The 26,036-nt window shown below is 39.1% G+C and overlaps 1 protein-coding gene across 1 annotated transcript in view; it reads right to left on the bottom strand.

The window, feature by feature from the left end:
- The window catches only part of sez6b (seizure related 6 homolog b), a gene marked incomplete at both ends in the record, with an annotated part of 118,631 nt that overhangs the window by 83,367 nt on the left and 9,228 nt on the right, over positions 1–26,036 (bottom strand). Inside the window, 3 exons of the mRNA XM_083886877.1 lie at positions 12,112–12,245; positions 15,837–16,418; positions 16,490–16,617. Of these exons, the coding sequence (XP_083743003.1) occupies positions 12,112–12,245; positions 15,837–16,418; positions 16,490–16,617 (844 nt within the window). The remainder of the gene's footprint in view (positions 1–12,111; positions 12,246–15,836; positions 16,419–16,489; positions 16,618–26,036) is intronic.

Genomic DNA, 26,036 nt, shown 5'->3' on the forward strand with positions numbered 1-26,036 from the left:
TATATAGTAGTGGCAGCTCCAAATGTAAGCCAATCATTAATCATTTATCCCCTCTGCCATCCAGCTACCCATTTCCTTTATCTTTCATTGATATGTTGTGTCAAATGATTTATTATCTTTTCTGTAAATTGTGCAAAATTGAATTAAATTAGAAATAGCACATTTTATCTTTGTTTGTTTTTTATTTTTAAATTGAAAAAACAAAATGTGGGCACACATTGGTCTAGGTGTTTTTAATGGAAAACAAAAATGTTGTCTGTGCAAATAAACAAACCACAGGTAACATATTGCAGTAAAGCTCATGGTCATACTTAATGAAAAGTTAAATGTAATTTGCAGCTTGCCTGTCTGAAAAAAATGTGTTGCATCTAGAAACACATTTCCCCAGTGGATTTATAAGCATATAACAGCTCTACTATAATTTGCATTTTACTGAAGATGTAGAATCGCAGCAGTGTCATAAATAGATAAATAGATGAGCTTTACCTTCCAAAACACTGCTTTATTATTGGCTTTTACCCCATTTCACTCAAAAACTTCACTTTTAATCTTTTTATTCAATGTACTGTTTTGTTTTAGTTTCATTTTCAGATTATTTTCCAGAGCACTAAATGAAAATGATGTAAACTTCGTGTAAGTGTTGAATAAAAAAAAAGAAAAAAAAGAAGCAGAATTCTCAGGGTTAACTGAACTTGAGTTGACAGGAACAACTTTGTAATGAGTTCAGCAAATTGTAGATCAACCAAAAACTCAAATCTTATTATTATTATTTTAGATATTTAAATGTGTTATTCAATTGTGTTTGTGCAGCTAAGTGTTACAGACAACCCACGTCCTGTTCTCTCTGGCTCTCACATCGCTGTGTGATCGCCCTCAAAGGGAAACTTGACCTCCTGTGGAAATTATTTCAGATGAGGTGCTGTAATAGAACTCCTAGGTTAAGGTTGTGGGAAAATACTGGCCATGGGTAAATAATGAAAATGTCAACACTGACTTTGAGGTGTGACACAAATGCAGAATGCTCGTGGCCATGCCCAGAACTTTTACTTTTTCACTGTACAGCATGGAGGTTATGACTGAGCATTGGCATTTCCTGTAAATATCTAATAGTTTGTAAAAGATTAGGTTGCGATTCTAATGGTATTGGTGGGAGTTTAAAAAAAATCCTGAAACTGGCAAGCCACTAATAGCTTCCAATGACTTAACAGCTTTTCTTTTCACAACTGGATGCTCTGCTGTACACACACAGCGGCAGAATAAATGAGGAAATTAAGTGAGCCTCTTTACAGTGCTGTGCAAAGTTTAGCCTGTGGCTACAGTGTTGTGAATTTTGGCTCTGCTATTTTTTCAAAGTGTAACCATGGCCCTTAACTCTTAAAAGGAAAGAAAAGTCAACCTCTCCTCCTGTGACGGTGCACAGAGTAATGAACAAGCCAAAGGGTAAAGATACACATGTTTATGGTAATGACGTCTATGCATAATGTAGCACGGTGCAGTGTAGAGTGGTGTGCAGAACAGGTTGAATTAATTATCCTCTCCTTCAGGTGTCCTTCACAAGTATGTCATTTCATGACTTGTTTCTCGGCGCCACTGTCATTTAGCATGCATAGGATGATTAGTTCAGGCGACAATACCGTACAATGAACCTAGAGGCCTTGGCATGCAAACATGGCTCAATGGTTTCGTAGCACACAAGCTCACCCATACTTAATACACTAGGAAGGCTTGTTATTAAACACTAATCAGACAAATATAACCTGGGAGAAAAGCTGCATGGACAGGGAAAAGAGCTAAAAGCGATGTGGCAACTACTTCCACAGGATGTGAATGTTACCTATTCCTCTTGGAAACTATCTCAGCATTGATAAATGCCCTCTAATCAATCTCTGCCATCAATCCAGACAGGAACTGAAGATAGAACTGTGCTTTATTGAACTGAGGTGGAGTCTGGCTCAGCTAAAGCAGTTGAGGGTATTGATCCATCAGTCAATACCCTGCACTCTGCATGGCCAAGCCTTTGCTGACTGTTGTTTGTATCTGTTTCGAGCTCTCTTCAGGGAGATTGCTATTTGGCCTTGGCTCTCGTCTTTATGCGGTCAGCTGGGATTCAGGCACGAGCTGCGCACAACGGGACGGTTCTCATTAAACAAGAGGACTGTCAGAATAATCACAACACAGTGACACAGCTCACGGCTGCATCAATACTTGAGCCAATTGACCTGTGCACACATTTAAAATCCACACATGTATTTTACAAAGGTTGTGAAAGAGAATACTGACTCAACTAAAATTAGGGTGAAATAAACATATCCTGAATTAAAATGTCAGTGAAATTCTTTACAATATTCTGACAGTTATTAGTGCTCTATGGTGTATGGGGTAAAGAATCCCCCAAAAGTGTATCCAATCAGAAGTAAGAACTCCAGCGTAGGCAACTATACAAATTAATGCCAGCTCTTTGTTGCTAAAAGGTCTTATTAAGTCCTTAGATATTCTCCGTGACCCCAGAGCACCTCCACATTGCAGAAGGGGTGCAGCCAGGTAAAGGAGAGGAGATTGAACAAAGCTCAACCCAAGGCTGCCTCGCCGGGGTGATGAACTCTCTTTTCTCCTTTGCCGACAGCAATTTGCACACATTCTGTGTGCAGTTCCAGATTCATGCGCTGACTTAGGAGCCCTTAGGAACTGCACAGTGAAAAGTTTTTCCTGATACTGCATACGCATAGAATTGGATGGAATAGAGAATTGCCCAGTGGCTAATGCATTTCATCAGATAGCCAATTCAGATCAGCAGAGCTCACACAAACATAAACCATTGGATTCAATTGGACAATCAAGAAGACCACTTGATTCAGTGCTATTAATACACACTATGTTTTGAAAAACAATTTTCTAAACATTAACAATAATAACAAAGAAACACAACAGAAAATGGTATAAAACATTGAATGCATGTCATTATTTCTACAAAAGGTATGGTTTCTACTGGGCAAGATACATGGTATGTCAGTTGTTTGGCCAAACACCTTAACAACCAAGGTCTATGTGTCCCTGACTAGAGCTGTAGTAGCCATGCAATTAATGGCTCATGTCTGGAACAAAGAACAAATGACTGTGACTTTGTTCTAAATTAATAAAAACCTTGACAGTACACTCATTTTTAAGTTGGGATGACTATTTTTTCCCCTCCCAATGGCTCATAGGGGCCTAATGTTAAGCAAGTGGCTGCAGTGCAGTCACACAAAAAGCTCCAACAATAAACTGCAAAGCAACACACAACTGAGACAGTTTTAGATGGTTGTCATTTTCCCACCCAGTGGCAATGTTCTTTAATGGCAAATGCACATCCATACACATGTTAAATGAGGTGTGGTCAGGTTCGCTAGTGTTTCGAGGTAGTGCAAAGTGATTGATCAACAAAACCTTGTCTGAATTCAGTGGTGCAGAATTCCAATGTAATTTTAAGATTGCCTGTATACGTGTATGCACATTGGCCCTGCATTCTGCCTGTTACACATGCAGATGGTCAGCATGTGCACAAGGTGAAACTGCCTCTTTTGCAAAGGTTTCTTTCTTACTACTTGGCAAATCCTCCATTATGAGGGCAATTCACCAAAGTTCAAGCTCACCTTGTATTTTGAAGGTAATGGTAAATACCATTCTAATTTGTTACTCCCAACCCCTAACCTATCAATAATTAGGAAACTAAGTGCAACTTTTGAAAGCCGTGCCCATGATGAATTGACCTTTCTTTCTTTCTTACAAAGCTTTGTCTGCTGAGGTGTGATTGTGCTAAGGAACAGAGGAAAGTCAGTCTAATTCACAAAAAGAAAACATATGGAGACTGCTTCTGCCGCTGCAGGCAACATCAATGCATTCTAATTTATGTTTTATTATTACCTCTTCTGACCTTACATAATGCTTGCGTGGGCTTTTGCCTTCACAGCAGTAGCAGCTCTGACTCAACATTCTTGATTGCCATATTCTTGATAACAATTTAACATCACTACTAGTTAAACTTTTTTTTTTTTTTTTAGCTTCAGGATCAACTGATCTTTGATACAGTTGTGTTTATCAAAGATTTAAAGTAGTGCTGTCAAACGATTCAAATATTTAATCGAAATTAATTGCACATTTTTATCTATCTATTCTAATATATCCCTTGAGTTCTTTTTGTACCGTTATTATTCCTCATCGTAATTTTCGTTGTGTAAATGTTTTCCTTTCTTTTTTTTAACATTACATACATCATTACTTGGATGTGGGGAGTGTGTCGAGAAATTATCCACGCTGCGTTGGATACGTAGATCCTGCTTGGAGATGAATAAGCACACATCGTCAATTAATAAATTAATCACTAATCATTGTGATCTGTAAGGTGCAATGCATGTGTAAATGGTAAACTTTAGCATAACATTTTCAGGTTTTCCATAACATGTTTTGTGAAAAGATTCATTAAATGTAAAACAAAGGGTAAAAAATGGAGTTCATGTTGTTTATAGGCTATTATTCTATTATTTTACTCATCCGGCCCCTGACTTACATTAAGTATGACACCCCTGGCTTAGCCGATGATGAGTTAGTCAGTTTGTTCTCATGAACTTCAGGAGATGTACACTTTTCCATGTAAGCTACTAGGCAACAGAAATGCTGAATTAATGGCTTCCATGTAAACAGTGCACTTAAATAGACTCCCATTCTGATAATGGGATGTACATTAGTGCATACATGTGTGCATCCATTAACATGGCACTGCACCAGTTGGTCCAAAATATCACTCTTCATAACTGTCAGCTATAGCAATAACTGGTTCAGTGAAGTCAATGAAAGGAATGAAAGAGGAGCAGTTTGGCTGTTACATGCCAAGACAACAATGATTTAGGAGAATGATATGTTTAAATATTTGAAATAAATCACTAAGTATCCACAAACTACAGTTCAACAACGAGCCACAACAATAAAACAGGTCGTTGAGTCAAATGTATGGCAGAGTAGGGTATGGCTATGCTCAGTTTTAAAGCTGTAGTACATAACTTTTGAATATCCACAAATATCTTCAGTCCATTCAGTAATGAGCTCACACGGTTCACATCATTTAAATCAAAAACTACTGATCGATTATCACATTAAAACCAGTCGTTTTTTTTTTTTGTGTTATAGCTCATCATTGTACATAGTTTCCCTAGACTTTAAGCTTCACAATTATTTGTATTTTTCCACAATCCCTCTTAGATGGCGATATTTGGACTTTGGAGTGTACTGCTTCAGGTTTTGTTTAATTGTAAAAAGGCCTTAACTCAACCCAGTAATCCTTGTTATCACCTCCTGCATCACAGTAAAATCTGACTTATCTTGTTTGAAAAGACAACCAAATTAGGTACCTGTGATTTAGCAGCGCTAATGAACACCTCGGCAGTAGATTAAGGACTGTGATTTCTGGATAAGGCAAATTAGAAGCTGTGTCATAGTTTATAAGAAAGCTAACAAAGCTTTAAACATTATTCAAATTCTACATATCCAGGGAGGTAGCTTTTTCAATTTAGGTAATAGATGCTGAGAGATCTACATTTTAACCATAGCACATTTAAAGATGTCCGCACACAAATGAAAGAAAGCGACAGAAAATCCATGGGCAATTAATTACACCACTGCATCCAAATGCTAGAGTCACTTAATGAAAGTAAACAGTGGATGAGAGAGAACTCAATTCTGTATCTTTCTCTTTCATCCTCTTGTTCTCTATCTGTTCTCTCTTTCCTCCCCATTGTCTCCTAATGTTCCCCCATTCTTTTGGTAGGCTTTCTCTCTGCACCTCCTCTGATCATGTTCTTTTTCATTGCATTTTGTCTCACACTGCCAGTCTTCAACACTCCTCTGCTGAATTTCCACTCATTATGTTTCCCATGGTTGTCACTAGGAAATGAGGGGGTCTTGTGGTCATCATATCCAATGGATCCAATTTTGTTTGACCTTATTAATTTAGACTGACACCATGCCAATATTGAACCATTCCCTGTTTTGTTTTTCCCAAATCAATCAGCAGGAACTTTAGTTTTCACTTCCTGCCTCCACAGAAGCAGTGATGAGTCATGACCGCAGCAGTTTGAGAAACTGTCAGCTACATGGTTCAAAAACAAAGTAGCCTCGAGTAGATGTACCACAGACAAATAAACAGTATATCTGAGGCAAAATGTTGTCTTCCGTTTGCTGTACGCTGTTTCACTCTAACTAGCAGCATAACTTACAAAATATTTAGTTGGATTAATGAGATATATATCACCTACCACTCCTCAAAATTTCAACTCTTTTACTCTCCACACAGATTGCTGACCTGTGGGAAACCAAAGACTGCCCATACCAGACCAGAGGGCATCTGGCCCTAAAAATCTGTCCCTCAATTACAGATTATGCATTATTCACATACACAATCTGTTAACAGACATGAAGACTGTTTAAACCAGTCACCAAACAGGAACAATGATAATGGACAATTCTGCAAAAATAACTTATTCCATCATGTCTGCCTGTTCATGATCATATGAATTGTTGACTTGGTTGTTGTCCATGTCTGATGGTTTACAGTGATATTTCCATTGCTTTGCTTGTTTCACATTAATTCTTTGTGTATAACATTTTGCTTACTCCCTGCCTTCTGCCACTGTGTGCCCAACAATGATGTACTTCACCTGTGTTCCATTATCTGTGTCCTTGTCTGATCTATATGGTTTCTATGCTCCCCAGTATCCTTTGTTGATTTGATGGTTCAGCCCGTTCGTATCCCCATTTACAGACTCCCTGCCTCGATTGTGTTCGTTTGGACTTTATACCAGCCTACCTTCTAAAGACTGTCCTTTGATTGATAAATTCACCTTCCACACATCTACCATCCTGTTCTGCACTTCAATTCTTTAACCATTACAGAGTTGACACACTGAGTACAAAGACACCAGAGGGTGGAAAAGAGAGAGTGGTAAAGAAGAAGAAGGCACATGTAGTGGTATTGGTATCGGTATCCTGAACGGGTGATAAACTATTTTGTTGAGACCATGACTGACAATGATGGACAACCAACAGCTGTGAGTTGTCCTTTCACAGCAGGATGCTGGACCCTGTTGTTAAACTTATGATACACTTCTCATTAGTTGCCTTCCTTGACTATGACTTCCTTGACCATGACTGTTATGATGATTGGAGGATTATTAAATTCAAAGGATCATGAAATATATTTTAAGGTTAGAGTTAGGTAACTAAATCATTTTGGAGAAATCTAAAATAATGTACTGTAAAAAAAAATTAAAAAAATTAATACGACACATTTGCCTATTGCAAAGTAAATAAAACATGCCATTTTTAAATCCAGAACCCACTAAACTGTGTCTATTGTGATTTAATCTTACATTGAATACAAACAATTATATAAAGTCTATCTAGACCCATGGTAGACAAAAACAAGCAGGTGGCTGTACAAAGATCATGGCTCCATGATCCTAATTTCACCAATAACACAAGAGTTAATGGATTGTTTCTCCACCGTCCACTCCACCTGATTAATTGGAATCACTAAATAAATTTGAAATGTCATCTATTGGTTTCACGCTCTGAAATATTCTGACAATATCTCTAACTGACTAATCAAAGATGAAATGCTGATAATTCCACCATGGTTACTCTCTGTTTGTACCATGTGCATAGTAGTAGGCTTTGGCAGCACTCTTACTCCCCAGATTCCATCTGTCAGGCTCCAAATAAATTGAGTGACAATGTTTGGTTGGGTCATATGCAGCCTGACGGGAACTGCCCGAGACTCGTCAAAATCTTCAAAAATGTAAGTGATGTATACATATACATGGATGTTGAACATGACACAACCACCGAATTCTACCAGTGCTTAAGCCTCTGGACAAAATTGTTCAGAAATGTCTTCTCTTTCTTTTCAATGAACCTATCCGCTCTTGTGCTCATTATCTTCTTCCTTTCTCTGACTCTAGTTCTTCCCCTTCTTTCTTCTCCTTTCCCTTTCTCACCACCAGTGACAGGAAGCAGCTGGGGAGATATCATTGACGATGATTTGCAACCACATATTCATTTTTTATCCTAAATATATTGGGCCAGGCATCTGGAGGTTCAGCAGTGTAATGGCCATTGTATATTTTATGAGCAGCAGGAAGCAAAGCTCTTGGAGTTAATCATGTGAATGAGGGGGTTTTCAGGTGCAGACAAGGGCGCTACTTAAATCATCACATAAGTGTCCCAAAAAGGTCAGACACTCTGAGAATGACACTGAATGCCCTAGAGTGGATAGAGTGGCTGTAATCATTTGGAGCGGCTGCCATTGTCTGCAGGCCAAACAACATTTGTGGAGGTGACAGTGAACACCTACATCGTACTTTGTCGTACCAAAGCACCGATATGCTTGTAAGTACCATTCCTTGCTACTCATTCACTGTTCAAAACCATATTTAGTTTTCAACAAATAAAAGCACAATAAATGTATAAGACAAGTTGAAAACAGCAGAGGAATTTGAGCAGGGGCGGACGGTGTATAGGGGCGATTTGGGCGACGCCCTCCCAACTAGGTACAAAGATCCTTAGTACTGATATTGCTTTCAGCCGTCTCTGCCAGCAAAGGTAGTTATTATCAGTGTTCTAGACATATTATCTGTCATTGTCCAATCAGAATCATCAGATTCAAGTCACGTTTTGTGCTCGTTTAATCGGTCCCAGCACAAACTGATAAGTACACGTAGTTTTACCAGTGCCACGGAGTTCGCACTTTCATACGTGTTAGCCGTTTATCGCTCGTAGCAGCGGACAGCAGTCAAGCTACGTTCGTTAGCTTGTTTGCTAACATTGTTGATGTTTGTATCGCTCAGGGTTTAACTGCAGGTTAAACTTCACGCAGATCAGACAATCGGACTCTTTTGTGTAAGAGAGTATTGTAAGATGCCTTTAGCAACACATCTAAAGATCCAATTCTGCACTTTCCTTTACACTTAATGAATAATTTGACTGCACTATCTTGTCATATGTTTGTTGTATGTATCTGGTAAAGGTTGTGAAAGCTCTTGATACTTGGTCAGTTAATAAATACTTGACTTAATATTCTGCCTCTGTCTTTATGTGGTTGCTGGACACATCTTGTGTCCTGTTTAGCTGTTTTACATCATACATTAGATTCATGTTAATAATACTTGTTTATCAAGTATCCATCTAGTGGACACAAGAAGGACTGTTAATCATCTAACAACAAATTGATACTGTCTTGCTTTATGCACTTAAAATTAAATGGGTCACCTTATGGCTCAGGTTTCTGAGGACTCCATAGCATGTCTCAAACAAACTAGTAAAAGCTAAAAATGGTGCAGTTTTATTAAAGATCACTGGGCAGAAGCAGGCAAGGTCAAAGAGTTAAAGAACTCAAGATGTGGGCAGCAGCCAGTAACAGACATGAGCAGGTAGTTCAACACAGGCATCTAAGAACAGGCAAAGTCAGTAAGGGGGCTGGAAGGCTCCAGCTTGGAAAGTACATTAGACAAGCTGGCAGAGAATGAGAAGAAAAGGGCCAGGGTCAATACTAACAGCTCATCAGGGAAGAGGTGAGTATGTGTGCAGGAATATGATATGATTCAGCGAAGATACTTTTGTTATGTAACGATAGAATTTGATAGGAGTTGAGGCTGAATAATTCTAGTCCATCAGTGCTTACCTTCATATGGATATTAAAGATCAGGGAATAGATTTAATTATAGGATGAAAATGACACACCACAGATTCACAATTAAGAATAGTAATTCTTCTCTCTTGTTATTGCTCTTACATCAGCACACTTTGAGAAAATAGAAACTGTGAATCAGGGTTTATGTGACACACCCACGCACATTATCAATATAAAATGAATTTTTTTCAAATAATTAGTAGCGTTATAAGTAGGTGCAGTAAGAAAAGACAAAACTCACAACTGTCGATTAAAAATAGAATGTTGAGTGATGTAACAAGGAAGTAACAGCACCGCAGCTTCATTAAACAACATTCAGAACATTAAAAGACAGCATCGATCGGTTCATAACTTCGTCAGATCAATACATATTGACAAATGTGTGCCTTTTACTCTTTTACGATTACCAAATTGTGTAGGTTAATTTTCTTACACTTACTGCAGGGTGTGACACAGATTGCAGTGACATGTGAGATGCTGGTATGGGAAAGGCTGGCAGAGAATGAATGAATGTATGACTGAATTGAAACTATCATGTGCAAATAAGGTTCCTCTGTGTTCAGCTGCAGTACCTGGTGGTCATAAGACATAGTGTTAGGATGTTTGTCTCATCAGAACACAGACACTCTTTTTGTTAATACTGTAATGACAAACATTAACCAGACTATCCCTTTATGTGCCCTATCACTCACTTGCACTGGGTTGGTGGAGTGTTGCTGAGATAAACAAGTCCAACCATCTCTGCAAGGGGCTTTTTCAATCTGTGACACTGACCAAAGCCTTTGTTGCCAACATATTCAGTTATGGCCAATTGGTGGTTGCAAACATTTCACAATTTCGCAATTATTGAGACCCCAGTGAACACTGAACACTCATGGTATCAGAAATAAATAATTGCATTTAATTACAGTACTACAGAACATCATTATATTTGTTTCGGAATATTTAAAACAAATCTTAAAATACAGTTCTAAAACAATTGTTTTACTTTACCATTAAGGATTATTTTGAATGTAGATTCACATTGCAGTATTTGGTGTATCATTAGACTTTTATCCGTTAAACAGCTTGCTGGATGTTAGACCATTTTTATTTTACTGCAAAGAACTCATGCAAAATAAATGTAAAATAACATATGCAAAATAAATACAAACCATGATACCGCATGTAGGCACTTTTTGCAAGCACTCTGTGTTTCAACAATGCCATGTGTAAATGGATGTTGTGTTTTGATCTAATTTAACCCTTAATAATTCAGTTTTGACAATGCAAAAACATGGACAACAATTCAGACTATTAAAGTGATCATAAACTTTTTTTCTGTTTTCTGTCTCATTTAATCAGACTGAAGCTGTACTGTTCCTGCTGGTAAGGACATGTGACATTCAAACAACTCCGTACTTTTGCAACATTTTCCTGTCTGCAGTTTCTGTGGTTGCCATGGTCACACAGCGAGCCACAGTGGCAGGTTGAACCATCATGAACATTGAGCATGTGGCAGCACAGAGCCGTGAATGTTCACAAGAGCAGCGGCTTTGATGGATCCCTGTCCTCCTGTAAAAGCCAGACTCATGTTGCAATCACTGCTATGTCCTTGTCTCTGTGTGTGTGTGTGTGTGTGTTCTAGTTTCATGAAATTAAAATGAACCGTGTATTAAAAGTTAAACTAAGGCTCATTACAGTGTACCAGAGACACTGAACAGACACCTCTGTGACAACTGAAATGGCAAGATATGACACACGACTCCTCTTCTACCCAGAGGCCAATCATCTGTTTCATACCATCCAAAGCAAGAAATGTATCAAACAATCCTGTCGCCACTCTGTCACAAGTGCATAGCTGGGGTTTGTAACAAGACCAAATTATGTTGCCCCACAATTTTCTTTGTCACATACAAATTGTCTTCAATTGCAAACATAAAAGTAATTGAAAGTGCATATCCTAATCCATGTCAAGCTATTCTCAGTCCAAAACAAATGCCCTTTGGATGTTGTTCCATTGTTCTTTTGTTTGGTTTAGTGGAAGCAACCGACTCATGTTCCCCCTTTCCTTTCTCTGTTCCTCTTTTCTTTTTCTTTATAGGTAACATTCATCAAATCAACCGCAAACCAAAGGGAGAAAATGTAAAAATATAATATAAATAACAAGCTAAAAGAAGAATATTCTACCTGGTATGATACCATGTAACAAAGAGGCAGCTGGAGAAGAGGATGTGGTTACCATATAGAAGCATTTGTTCCTTATTAGTTAATTTTCTACAATTCCAGCTATACATACTATGAAGGTCCAACATTATTACAAAATGGTACACTAGAAGTTCAGCTCTTTTCATTTTTGGCTGAAGGGAGTCAGGACAACAACATGGATGGATGGATGGATGGATGAATGTTCTTACCTGAACCTCCACTCCATAGCCCATGTATGCAGTGATGATGTAGCTGCAGTCTATCGTAGAATGAAAGGCAGAGCTGGACAGTGGTGGAGCCTCAATGTATCCTTCTGGTCCGGTCAGGTTCAGCTGACAGGGGACTGCAGGGACAAACACAGCAGCATATAAATGACTGTGGTGAAACAAGTGAGCACACGTGTGTACACAGAGACATGCACCGTTTATCCGATCATTGTCTATATTCACATTGGGCCATTCAAACTTTATATAAACATCTGCACAACTGCTCACACGTGGCTTTAAACTACCTCTTGGATGGGTTTTCTGAGACACATATGATCACAACCTGGCTGTGTGTGTGTGTGTTTGTGTGTGTGTGACATAGAGAAAAGAGTTGAGTGAAACAAAGTTCTACTAATTTAACCATTAGTATAAAAACAATCATACTGTGATCAATATTAACAATGTGGTGGTGGCTGCAAATTTAATAAATGAGCACGGGCTCGTGTGAAAAAAAAGAAACTGCGGTGGACATCAGCTAAGGAGTCAGTCAGTCATGCTACGGAGAGGATTATGTTGCAGCTTAGGAACGTGAACAAATGGGTCCTCAAACCACCTCTGAATGAGGATTTCTCTGAGATCTGAGGACACATTCAGGATGGATTGTTAAATTTGAACTTGGCAGCATCTACCCACAGTCAGATCATTCGGGACAGATGTTAATACCAGATCGTAGCAGAGTCAATGTCCATTTTAATCAGCACAAGCAAAAGCTGCATTTTTGCACAATGAGACAAACAACCACACATTCACTTAACCAAGACTTAAGTAGGTAAACTGTAAATACTAGAACCGCCTACATTATGTTATTAATCCACAACTACTGCAATTAACACGGTGTGTCATGTGCAATATTCTGTCAGGCTGTTTTCCGAGAGTGAATGAAGGGGTGAAGAAAGAGGACGTTATGGTAATAGAATGCAATAGTGGAGATAGAAACATGAAAAGAGCCATGAAAGGGGGAACTGATCTGTTTCAAAGGAAAAAAAAGATGATTGAGAAAAGACAAGAGCTAAGAGTCAGGTGCTTGAGATAAATAAAGTACATGTTCTGAGAGAATGGAGATCCTTTTCCTAACATAGTGAATTGGTTTTGATCTGAGAAACCTCTCAGTCCTCCTCACAGTGAGGAGGCCTACTGGTGAGTCCATGTTAGCTCCTCGCTTGGAAGATTTCAAACTTCTGTCTTGAAAAGAAGCCGACAGCCGCTGAGATGGACAAACAAGCACAAGAGCACATTTGGTGGAAGCCTGAAAAAATGGGGTGAGAAAAAACATGATGGCTGAGTGCTTTCCTTTCAAAAACAGTCAGTGAGTGGGTGAGTGCTGGTGGGGTTCAGCTGAGGATGCAAAGACCTTGAACCAGGATTTATATTTACACCTTATTTTTCATGAAGGTTGTCGAGGTCCAACACAATGAGCAGGATCGTTGTCCGTGATCACTGCCTTCTCAACAAAAACATAGCCACAATGGAAAATACATCAAATTATGATTCACACGTTTGTGCAATTGAATGTTTTTGATGATTGTCAAAGGAAATGTGACCATTGCCAACATTTGGTAAGGTAAACATGTGATGTGGAAAAAATTTATCAATAACTTCTAAGCCTACATCAAAGGTGACACTACGCAAAAGATATGCTTAGCCAATCAAGTAGAATATGGAATGTTCTTGGATTTGTACTCCTTATGTCATGGAAGATTATAAAGGATGTATATTTTTAAATGTTTTAGTTACTCTGCAGACTTTTTTACATCAACAACAACACACATAAATGGTACAACATTGCTAATATAGTAGTACAGGAGTAAGCAAGCAAATTATAAAAATGAAAAAAAAAATGCAGTCAATGTCTAGCAATGGAGGGGTGCTCCTCATTTTGAAAACCATACTCATTTTACATTTCCTGGTAAATGGGAAATAGGGTGGAAGTGGTGATTTCCTGAGTCCCATTTCCTGGGATTAAACACTCAGTGGGTCTGTGACAGGAAGGATTTGACCATGAGGGAAAAAGGACGTGCAAGAGGGAAGCAGTATTATATAATGACCAACATCAACCTGTAGAGGAAAAAGGCAAAACTATGAGAGGAGTTTTTTCTGAACTTTGGCCTATAGCTTCATTTGGATTTTGCACACAGCATTCTCTGACTGTATTCTGACATATCATCACCCTGCACACAGATGAGCTCATTAATTATGCTACTGCCATCTTGCTCCTCTTGCTAAGTCCACCAAGAAATCATACACACTGATGTGTATTTTCCTCATCCAATCTCTTCATTTCAGGGTGTTATGCGGAGGTCCATGTGTGGTTCTCTTGATTAAGGGTTAGTGATGCAGCAATAGTGTTGTAATTTATTTTAGTCCCACAGCAGTGTGATGGTGAGAAATGCAAATAGATAAGATATTAGTTGAGTTGTGGGAAGACAGCATGGGTGCACTCAAAAGAGAAAAACATCCTTTGATGAAAGCTCAGGAGAGGACGGCTGTGGTGGGTGTTGATCAGAGAGACTCTTTGGATATGTCTCAGTTTTGATGGTGTCTTAAGGATAAACATTTAGAAGATGAAATTATACGGGGTTACAAAATCAAAGATGTAATGCATTGGATGGTATTTATAAAATATGTTTTGAACAATGTGACATTTTTAAAATTAATTTAAAATGTACAATTGTCACAAGTTGGCTGTTTTGATGTTAACCCTTTAACACTGAACGCGTCACAAAATGACACGTTTGCACTTTGCATTACCATAATTATCAGCATCAGCATCTTCGTCACCAGAAAGGAGACAGTTGAAAAAACGCCTGTACATAATAATGTGAAAAACATAATAATGTTTTTGGACATTGAGACAAACATTCAAATAAATGCTGCTGTTCAAATTTGAAATTTAACATGCAAAATCTGTTCATGTCCTAGTGTTTTTTTGTTTGTTTGTTTTTTAAACAAAACTTTTCTTCATTATAAATTGTTCACTATTCACTATTTTAATATGTAGCAAATTGTAAACAACTGCCAGATATTGAAAGATATGTGATAGTGTGGGTTTCTCTCAGTTTCTTCCCACAGTTCAAAAACATGAAATATGGGGATTAGGTAAATTAGACAATAGGAAATTGACCAAAGTTGTGAGAGTGGATGGTTGGTGGCTCTGTGTGGCCCTGTGATGGACTGGCAAATTGTCCAGGGTGTAACCCACCTATCGCCCTGCAGCTGAGATTGGCACAGCACCCCCCCACCCGCAACCCTCATGGCGAGGATAAAGTGCAAGAAGATGGATGGATAGTCTGCACTTGCTTTGCTTGTGCTATGTGTGGTAGAAGGCAAGCAAAGCTCATTCTTCGATGCCATAATGAAAACACCAGCCTCTCAATTCAAGCAGCAACAAATTCAAGATACACAAATATTCCAGTACAGACGAGCAAGTCAAGTCAACTTTAGCAACAACAGCAACTCTTGCTACAAAGTCAGCCATTACACACATCGATAACTTCTGAAATCTGCCTTCACTACGAGGTATCAGGCAAGCCTCGCTGTCAAGTGTCAAAGTGTCCCAGCCCCCAATAATGCAACCTATTGGGGCTCAAGCAATACCAGATCCTTGTTGCCAAGGAAATAATAATAAACATGTGATGTTTATATGACAATATATAATTATGTGTTCTTACCCGGGCTCTGCATAGTGGTAATGATGGTGGTAGTAGTAGTGATAGTGGTGGTGGTTGTCTCCTCTTCATCACTGCCTGGCCTGACATTCTGCTTCAGTTCAGACTGATCTGACCTTACTACATCTTTCTCTCTTGCAGCAGTAGCAGATGAAATGGTGGAAAAATCGTCTGGATCCTTTAAAACCACTCGAGTGGCTGGAACGGGGGTGATGGAGAGAGATGTGGCTGCTACTGTGTGTGTAAGATGGGTTGGTTGCATGTTAGAGTCATCGTTGCTCTCATCTGACGCCTTTCTATCGGCATTATCCAGACGAGTCTCTGATGGCACAGCAGGTGAGGTCGAGCGAGTGGAGCTGGATCCACCACTGTCTTCAAAGTAGTTTGGTTGACCATGAGGGCCGAATGGTGGCGTGTGCTGCGGGTGATTTCTGTAGAGCGGATGATGGTTCAGGATAGTGAGAGGCGGGGCGGTGGTAACCACAGGGAGTCTCCTGTCTGCATCGTGGGTAGTAGAGTACAAGCTGGCTTTGTTCTCTGGAGGGCCCCCCGGGGTGATGGATTGGATATCCTTAGAGACAGAGGCTGCAAAGATGAAAGAGAAGAATAGGTATTTTTGGAAGAATATTGATTCATAACACAGACTCAATAATTACTTGGCCAAGCAAACACAGAGATTTCTGGCTTCACTCTCCCGTTCCCTGCTCTGGCTCCAAACCTCTTTCCACAGCTATTGAGCACTCTGCCAATCCCGTTTGCAATGGGATAATGACTGAGAACAGTGCTACCAAGAGGATGGCAAGCCCAAAAATACAAGTGCCAAATGCAATCTTATTCCCCTAACTTTCAACAGCTTTGACAAGCATTATGTTTTGTTTTGGGTTTTTTTGATCAGTGATTTTAATTTAAATTCCTGCTGCAGTCATTGTTGACTTATACTTACACCATTTCCACTCATTAAAAATCATCATATACATGCACTTGGTTGGACCTCAAAAAATAATTCAAGCACTTTTCTTGTGTGTTTCACGTTATGTGCAGCTACCTAACGAATAATTGCTTGTTTTATGTTCAAGGCGAATACATAGCATCTTTGCTGGTTATTCTAAATCCCAGCTGAAGCAGCAATTGAACTGTTGGCTAATGGAGGTGAGGAAGAGATGAAACAGCAGCAGATATGAATCCTATAATTTCACCATTGAGATCTGAAGAATGCGCAAGTATAAAGTGGATAAACACAGTATGCGTAATGAGGGAGACTAAAGCCCCTTTCCCACCTATGGTCCCAGCTCGCCTCGACTTGCCTTGGTGCTGCACAGCATGGTTTATGTTGTTTTCCACTACAAAATAGTACCTACTCATCATAGTCATCAGCGCACGGCTGCATGAAAATGCTGTGACTTCATTTCACACACGACACAAAAAAATATTTTTCAGTAGGCTACTTCCTCCATGACTGGAGATTATGATCAGCAGTGCTGGTGCTAAATACACCAGACTCCTCTGTTAAATATTGAGATTTAGACATTTCCCTGGTAACTGTTGGAGATCAACCCATGTTTTTTTTTAGGATTTTAAGTATTTTTAACTGATCTACATTTCTGCATTGATTCTTGTGGCGGATTTTTGCTCATGCCTCTTGAAGGAACTCTAACCAATCAGTGGCCGACAGTCTGGTGTTGTCATGTATATTATCGCCTCAGCTCGCTTGGAACCTCGCCAGATACTGAAACAGGTAGCAGGTACGAGCCAGTGAAAACAAACCATAACATAATGTTTCAGGACAGTGGTGGTAGATTTAACAATAAAAAAAAAAACAATATGGCATGAAGACACATCCGTGTTATCTTTATCGTAACCACTTCAGGGGGAACTGATCACCGGGTCTGACTGTTCAGTCCTGGTATTAAGATCCATCCTTAGTAAGTAAGCCTCTCTAAGTTAAATGAGAACAACCCAAAATATGTCCTACATGTCTCCAGATCCCATCACTTGATAATGTTTTACATGTAATAATACAAAGTCATCCCCAGGATGCATTAAAAACTGACTTTTTGGCTGATGACATCCGGCATGTGGATGTTCTGCTATAATTAGTCGTTTAGTGTATATTTAAACGATGCCAATGTATTTTGTTCATGGAAGTCACGTACATTTTCAGTGTATGATGTTCATGTGCTCTACAATAACCTTTCTCTTCTCAAAACAGAAATTTGAAATGCAAACAGTTCACATGGCTTAGCCTTGACATTTCATTTTTATTTTTACAACTCCATGGTGACTTTGACAGTAGTAAGTACAACTTCATGACCACAGAATGACTCTGAAATTCATTCACACTCTTAATCTCTCTCTCTTTGCACTGCTCTGCTTCACTGAGCTTCCGCCTGACATAAAGCTGAGAGTCATTTCATTTTCTGGATGGTGACAGGACATTGATTCATTCCATGAAACAAAGTCTTTCCATCATTCACAGCTACATTTTAGCCGTATTTCTTTCAACAGTTCTTTATGGGGAGCAGTATTAGTGCTGTTCCACCACTGTGACAATTGTCACACTGAAAAGCGCTTGTAAGAAGCCAAACGGTACAATCCAAACAATTCTTGCAAATTGCTCACATCAGTGGTTTCTTCCCTCCCTATCCACCTCGTAATAAGACTTAATATTCATTCCTGAGGAGATTTGATGAGCCGCTATAATTCACCTGGTGTAATGATCAGTGCTTCCCTCCCCAAGTGCACCTGTGAGATCTAATCTGAGGCTCCTTCAGGAGGCTATCATCCGCTGGGGGAAGTCTTATGTTTCTTTAACAATGCTTCATTTCCACCATAATAGCTCCCACTCTCTGCCGGCTAATAGCTATCTGCTTCAAACAATCAGGGTTTATTGTGGCTGTGCCACTTAAACCCAGCACCTCTTTTCTCAAACACACACACACACACAGACACACAGACACAGCTCTTTTCACAGAACTAGACATATCGACAGGTGAAGTTACAAAGGAAAACAATAAATGTGAAGCAGAATGCCAAAATGACTGATTGGAGATCTGTCTCTGCACTGCTGCTAAAATGTGTGAAAGGTAATGTGCACAATCAGGGTCAGCAGAGTGTTTGTCAGTTCCATTGGATTAAAGTAAATCTGATGTGTGCATGAAATATGACAGATGCTATTGGTGGAGACTGCATATCCAAAATAAAGGTTTTCAGTTTATTGTTCTCATGAATGGGAGACTGGGTAAACAAAAAAGACATGCGCATTTATAGACATTCCTTTAGCCTTGTTAATGTTATGTGAGTTTGCACTGACTACAATTTGTCAAACAGCTGAGTTTGCATTCAGGTGTTGTCATGTAAATATCATACCCTAACCATCAGTGTTGTATTTATAAGTATGTTAGCCTAGGCCACATGACCAAACCTGAATATAGTCAGTGTCTACATTGTCAAAAAAATATATATTTTAAATCAAAGATATTTTTGGTTGAATGGATTTTTAATGTCACTTATTTAAAATATATTAGAATGATTTGATGTCATCAAACTGCAGCTTGGCTAAAGCCACATTTCAAGAAATCAGCTGTGATAGACATATGATTATTTGGAACAATAATAACAATTGCCACTGTTCCAAATGAGCATAGATTTTAAATTTTATAACTACAATTTAAAGGGCTGTTACACCCATTTTTCAAATTTTTGACAGATGTGTTTGCTGCGTTTTGGCTCATTTTTAAGTATCTCTTAAAGAGAATAATAACATGTGTTAACATGAAGTGCCCATGAATAATGAAACAGGTACAGAACAGTTATTCGAATCCTTAGTCATCAATTTACAATACCAACATGCTGTTTTAAAATAAATAAATACACAAATAATAATAAATAAATCCCTACAGGATTTATGTCATATTTATACATACCATTATGTGGTCCTAATTGATGAATTATTATTATTGAGGTCCAACCATTGCAAGAGTTTCACCTACTCTGACGTGCTCATTACACATGATATTAGTTAACACGTGTAAACACGGTTCTCAGGGGAGAAAAGTTCCACAGTGGCCTTAGGCATTTTATTCTGCTAGCCCCTGGCTAAATGCAGCTGTTAGCCCTATGATTTGTAGGTGAAGGAGGAAGCTAAACAGGCTGGAGGTCCCAAGTTACAAAAACACTGTAAAATGTGCACTGAAGATTTGCTGGCCTTTGCTCACGAGCAGAGCTACCTCAGAGTTTGTGGGATTATCTCTGATCATATTTGCTGCTTCCTTGTAAAGGGTAGCCTATCAATAGATCATTGTGGATTGTAAACATTAGTCCTAACATTTAGTGGGGATGAACATGTATGTGGTCTATGCAGTTCACTAAGGTGTGGACATAATCAAACAAAAAACAAACAAAATGGGAGGCATTTTATTTGTTTTCTGGAGCCGTTGTTTCATGGGATGGAAGGACTTTAATGTTGTCAGCTGCATTTGGAGGAGCCTTCGAAATGGGACAGTCAAGTCATGATGCTGTGATACAATCAGCCTTTCATTGTGGCCTATGGAGGATGAGACACATACCTGATCACTAAACCTTCAAGATAGGGGAACGTCTACCAGCTACAATCAAAATCCCAGGTGATAGTATCAGGAAAGTGCAGCTTAGAAATGAAACAGAGTAAACTATCTAACTAACTAACTTTCTAAAACATTCAATCAGTGTGGTCGTGATCAGTAAATTACCGTTCAGTGTGGAAAGAGTGACTTAAGGAGCAGCGGTTCACATTATTTTCAACAGAGACAGACTTCAGACGCTCACACAAACAAGAGCAATGTGGTTGCGATGCACATCCATTGCGACACTCTTGTTTTTCTGGGCACGTACGTGTCGCACCAAGATGAAACGCTTTGAACGTGTCATTTAATACTTGGGCCAGAATAGTTGGTCAAACTAGTCTTTGTTCCCTCTGAAATAAGTTTTTTCTTCCACCCAAAGTCCCTGAATCAGTTGGTGAAGGCAAGGATGTGCCTGGACAAAGAAATTGTTTTTTTTCTCTCCACCCATCGAACAACAAAGCTTGGGTGAGGATAACGTGGCACTGGTGATCCATTGTTTTTGGTTTCATTGTATTAGTTTTTTCATACTTTCTTACTGCAGCCAATTCATACATCTCTTGCTTGGTAATGACAGGTGCAACAGAAGCCCAAACCCAGTGTCTCTGGCTTCTTCTCCAAGCTTTTTGTATGCTGCATGTGAGTGGCCCCATTACACCTCTCACCACCTTCTCGTTTGCCAGTAGAGGACTTTGTCCATGTTTTTTTTTTTCTCCACTGAATCATGTTCAACTACACAATGTACAATAAACAACCAATGTGCAACACAGGAGAAGACTTCACTTCAGTCTCTCCCTCTCTCTCCGTCTCAAATTCTGAACTTAACTGAGTGAGATTTAGATCTATTTGAACAATGCACATTGGAGTGTCACACTGGTAAATGTGCAGATGAGTGCAGACTTTGCAACAAATGATAAAGGGGTTTTATTTTTGTGCCTTGTTTCCTCTCCCCTCTATCAGTATAACCTCCAAGATGGTACCCAGTATTAATAAAAAAAAAACAGACTGGGATCCTGGAATAATACATGCACACGTGCGAGGCTGGGTTAGGGTTAGGGTTGTTGTTGTTGAACCAGGACTATAACTGGAATTCTTCTCCCAGTAAAGTGTTAACCATTGTACCAACCTCCATTTCATCCTCAAACAAAATTGCCTCTGATAACACTGTCGTCACGACATACAATACTTGCATGCTATCTTCACACTCTTACACGATGAGTCAACATGGAGTCAAACAAGAGGGACATGCATTTTTCACATTATTATAATTAAAATACTAATCCTGTAAGCTGCTGAGCTAGGATGCCAAAAGGCCTGCTTATAGGTTTAAAAAAATGTTTGATGGTTCAATGAGACAGTGTTCAAGCTTAAGCCTATGTTAAAGAAACTCCACAAAAGACTGTTTGCTGTTTGTTCATTTTCTTCATTCGTCACTTCAGCAGCAACTTCCTGGTGGTGATGCAGCAAAGAGAGGGTGAAAATAGTGGCAAAGCACTTTCAAGGACACTTTGATGTTTTCTCTTGGGCTGTCAAAGAGCCAACAGAATGTAAGCCTCCCGTGAGTCTATTACAAATCCCAACCATTAAAGTTCAGATGAGTTTGCAGTAGGAGAGGAATAATCCACAAAGAAAGAAATCTGTCATCCTGGTCCAATGTCTGATCACTGGATTATTTTGAAATTCTCTCCATGGATCCACAGTCATTCAAATACAGTGAATAAAAAAACCCTTAATAAGCTTGCACGTCTATTGTGCAAGAGGTGTGTGTATGTCCTACGAAGAAGAGTCATGAATCTGGATGTTCTCTTAGCATACACATCAATATTTTAGCAACCAACATCAATGCACGGGGGAAGGGGGATTCTCCCTCTTTCAGAATATTCACTTTTATCTGTCTTCTGAGTTAAACACATGGAGCACATTTTCAGTCTCTATATGGCAAAGAGCTGCTGGATCAAGCAGTTGTCTTGCTGAGAAAAGCAGTTGTCTTGCTGTGAGAAGTACAAACAGACATGAAAGGAAGGCCCTCTGTGCCTTTTAATGGGAATTCTTTGGTTGCAAAATTTGCAGCTAGACTGACTGGCTAAGTGTTTGCTAATGTAGTGAAAGGACATGTGGTGATAAAGTGTAACTATGGAGGGAGAAAGGGCCAATTGTGTGTGTGAACACTTTGTATTCCTAAAGATAACGCAGACTGAAGAATATTGTATAAAATAGAATTGTTTGGGGTTATAAACTGGCAGGTTTCAAAAATAGGAGGCATGGGTGAATCATGTGTTCACTTTCATTTACAACAGCCAAAAATCAGCCTGGAAACGGATCAAATCTTTATCCCTCTGCCTTGGCTTCAAATCTTCCTGACATCAAAAACAAAGACTCTCATTTTCTTTTTCACAGACTATTTCTTTTGAGAAATACGTTTGAAAATATGTGAATGACCGACTCTAATACAATCTAACCACACATTAGCTGTACCTGTGTACCTATTGATATGCTGACATCTATTATTGAAGTTATGATTGAAAAAAAACGAAAAAGAGAAAGTTTTTGACAGATTTCCCATGCTAATTTCTCCCACAATCATCACTCCTTCATGGCTCCCTGTGGTGGTGCTTATTATTGGAATGAGGGTAACGTGAGGGACAGTGGTTAACAAAAAAGAAAATAAATCCTGTTTTTTGTTTTGTTTTTACCTTTTCAGAGGACTTTTGTATTATCCAGTACGACAAATACCAAGACGTATCATTTTATGTAAGTCTTCCAATACACTGATTATCGCAGAATCACATAATCAAGGCAAGGGTCACATGCACATGTCCTGAGTTACAGTGTGACTACCAACCCTTCTCATCAAAGCCTTTGGAATCTCTAATACTTATAGCAGCATGCATCTTTGCTCAGCCACTTAAGAAGCTGTCAATCCAATCAATAAATATGTTTGAAATTACATTTGGAAATTAAGATCTGAGCAGAGAACATCCATACACAGCATATTTGGAGCACAATGGGTACTTTTATGAGGCAGAATTGATTGTACAGACCTCTATCTCGCTCTTTCTGCGTATAAGACCAACTGATAATCCTGCCTGTGGCAAAATGTTACCCACTTTCAATTTTACCTTATTATCTATCATGCTCCTAACACCCACAGCAATAGACGGTCATTCATACAATTCAAGCAGTTATTATAGGCCCCAGCCAAGTGGTAAGAATGGAGCCACAAGTCACAACCAACACACACTCTATGCTTTAATAGACATTATTGAATCACTTTCATCTAAATGCAAGGGCTGGCACTTTTAATAAGACATTTTGGTACCCGTTTGAACATGAGGAGGGAAGTTTAAACGTGAACCATAAAAAAAAAAAAAAAATAATATACAGACCAGAGACACATCAGATCATGGGAAAACTTTTCTGAATACTAATCTGCAGCAAATCATAACAAAAATGAAAGAAAAAATTAAACAGCATGTGTTAAAAAAAAAAAAAAAAGCTCACATGGAGTGGTCCTGTTGCTCATATATGTTAGTTATGGAGGTCTACTTACATACATTAACTTGTTTTTATGGTCAAAAACCTCCTAGTTGCTATAGCCGATAGAAATCTGTCTTTTCTGACGCTGTGCTCAGCCGCGATATTTCAGACATAAATCTCCCCCCCAGAAGACAGAGTGTGTTGTGATTGGCCAGCCAGCGTAGAGCCTTCCCAACTGTCTTGTGATTGGCCAAAACCCAGAAGTGACATATTCAGCACACCTGCTCTCAGAAGCGCAGCTCCCCCCTCTGGAACAGTGGATGCACTGCTACTCATTATCAAAACATTGTTTTAACAATGTTTAAAAAGGGCTTCGTCACGACTGCAGTCCCTTTTATGACTTTGACCCGGAGTCAGACCCAGAGTCAGAAGATTCTGGAATGCATGTGATTGGTCATGTTTCTAAGTTTAGTTTTGATTACGGGACCTCAAATCCCATAAGGTGGTGTGAAGGGAATTGGGCTTGTAACCAGAGGGTCGACAAATCCCCAGACAGGTGCCCCTGAGCAAGGTGCCCAACTCCCATTGCTCTCTCCAATGTTCACACTGAGATCCAAAAGTGGTATTGTGCCATAGGGCTTTGTGAAATCTGCCCATGCACGTTAGAACCATTTGCAGTGGGAGCAATGCACAATATTACAAGCATCTTGGAAAAGGGAGATCCACAATAGCACTCCACACTTTAATGCTAGGTACTTCAGCACTTTATCACCCAAATATCACTGGCTATAATCTTGTATATTTACATGGCAATGTCTATTATGCCGGATTCCTATTGTAATTAAATAAATAAAGACACACATGTAGCTGCTGTGTCTGTTTTTGGCACATAGTGAAATTGTAATGCATATGTATCCTCCTGTTTGGGTCATCATAGCACTGTGCAGAAAGTGTTGTTTTAGCAATGCTATAACGACAATAGAGGATAATAATTTCTATTTCACTTTACAGGAACACATCCAGAAAATATGTATGAAGTTTTTTGTTGTTGTTTTTTTAAAACATTTTTAAGAAAGAAAAAAAACATCCTCTACAGGTGTCAAGTATTTACCGTGATCTTCCCTTACACCAGGTTTATTCAAGACATGCTTGAGCATTACATACACATGTTGCATGAGTTAAACTCATTGAGAGCTCACTAATAAGACCAGCTTTAAGTCGCAGCTTTCAATTTTTGCACAGTACTGTGTGTTTCTTCAGCACTCCACAGTCATTCATAATGATAATGCATACATATTCATTGTCTGGCTATTGAATATGGTATTGTTTTTTTGGCACTAAAGGTTCACTGCGAGTTATTAGTAAGCATTACAATACTACATACTACTTATGACAGAGCTATTACTCTGCCGTCATCTCAGTAACTGCTACCACATCATTACCGTCACTGCTACTATTACAGAGCTAAAGCTTGTACCACCTCAACTACTTTGATTCCTGTAAGCCAGGTCTTATGGAGAAATAATGAAGCAGAGATTAACCTCACATTGAAATGATGGTTTATTGTTTAAGAAAGTAGTGAATATATGGCAGTCATGCGTCATAGAAAATCTCTGGAACCAGCAGTGTGAAGCAGAGTATCACTGCCTGAGGGTCTGCTTTTGCTGAAAGATGTTTAAAAAAAAAATAATAATAAAAAAATAAAACTCTCCTTTCCACTTTGACACCTCCGGAAAAGGTCACCCTCTCATCCCCATAATGACCGAGGACAAGGACGAGGCAGAGTGGATCAATAAGCAGCTCCAGCCCATATCAGTGCAGATGCATTGATCTGTGGCTTAGAGGGAAGACGTTAGATGCACCGTGCAGAGAGAGAGAGAGAGAGAGAGAGATGGCCTGGCCTGTTTTTCTAGCAGCAGATGAGAGGAGCAGTGGCACATGTGAATATCTGCAGCAAGCATCCACTCAATAAATCCCTACAGTATAACACAGTACTGTAAAGCCTGTGCCCTGCATGTATATGACTGTGCTTGAAGGCATAGTACGCTGAGATGTATAATCAGATAAATAAAGAGTGTGATTTCTCACATTACCCTGTAATATTTCTCATTGTTCTTTAAACATTTTA

This window comes from Microchirus variegatus, assembly GCF_963457635.1.
Source record: "Microchirus variegatus genome assembly, chromosome: 3".
NCBI classification, from domain to species: domain Eukaryota; kingdom Metazoa; phylum Chordata; class Actinopteri; order Pleuronectiformes; family Soleidae; genus Microchirus; species Microchirus variegatus.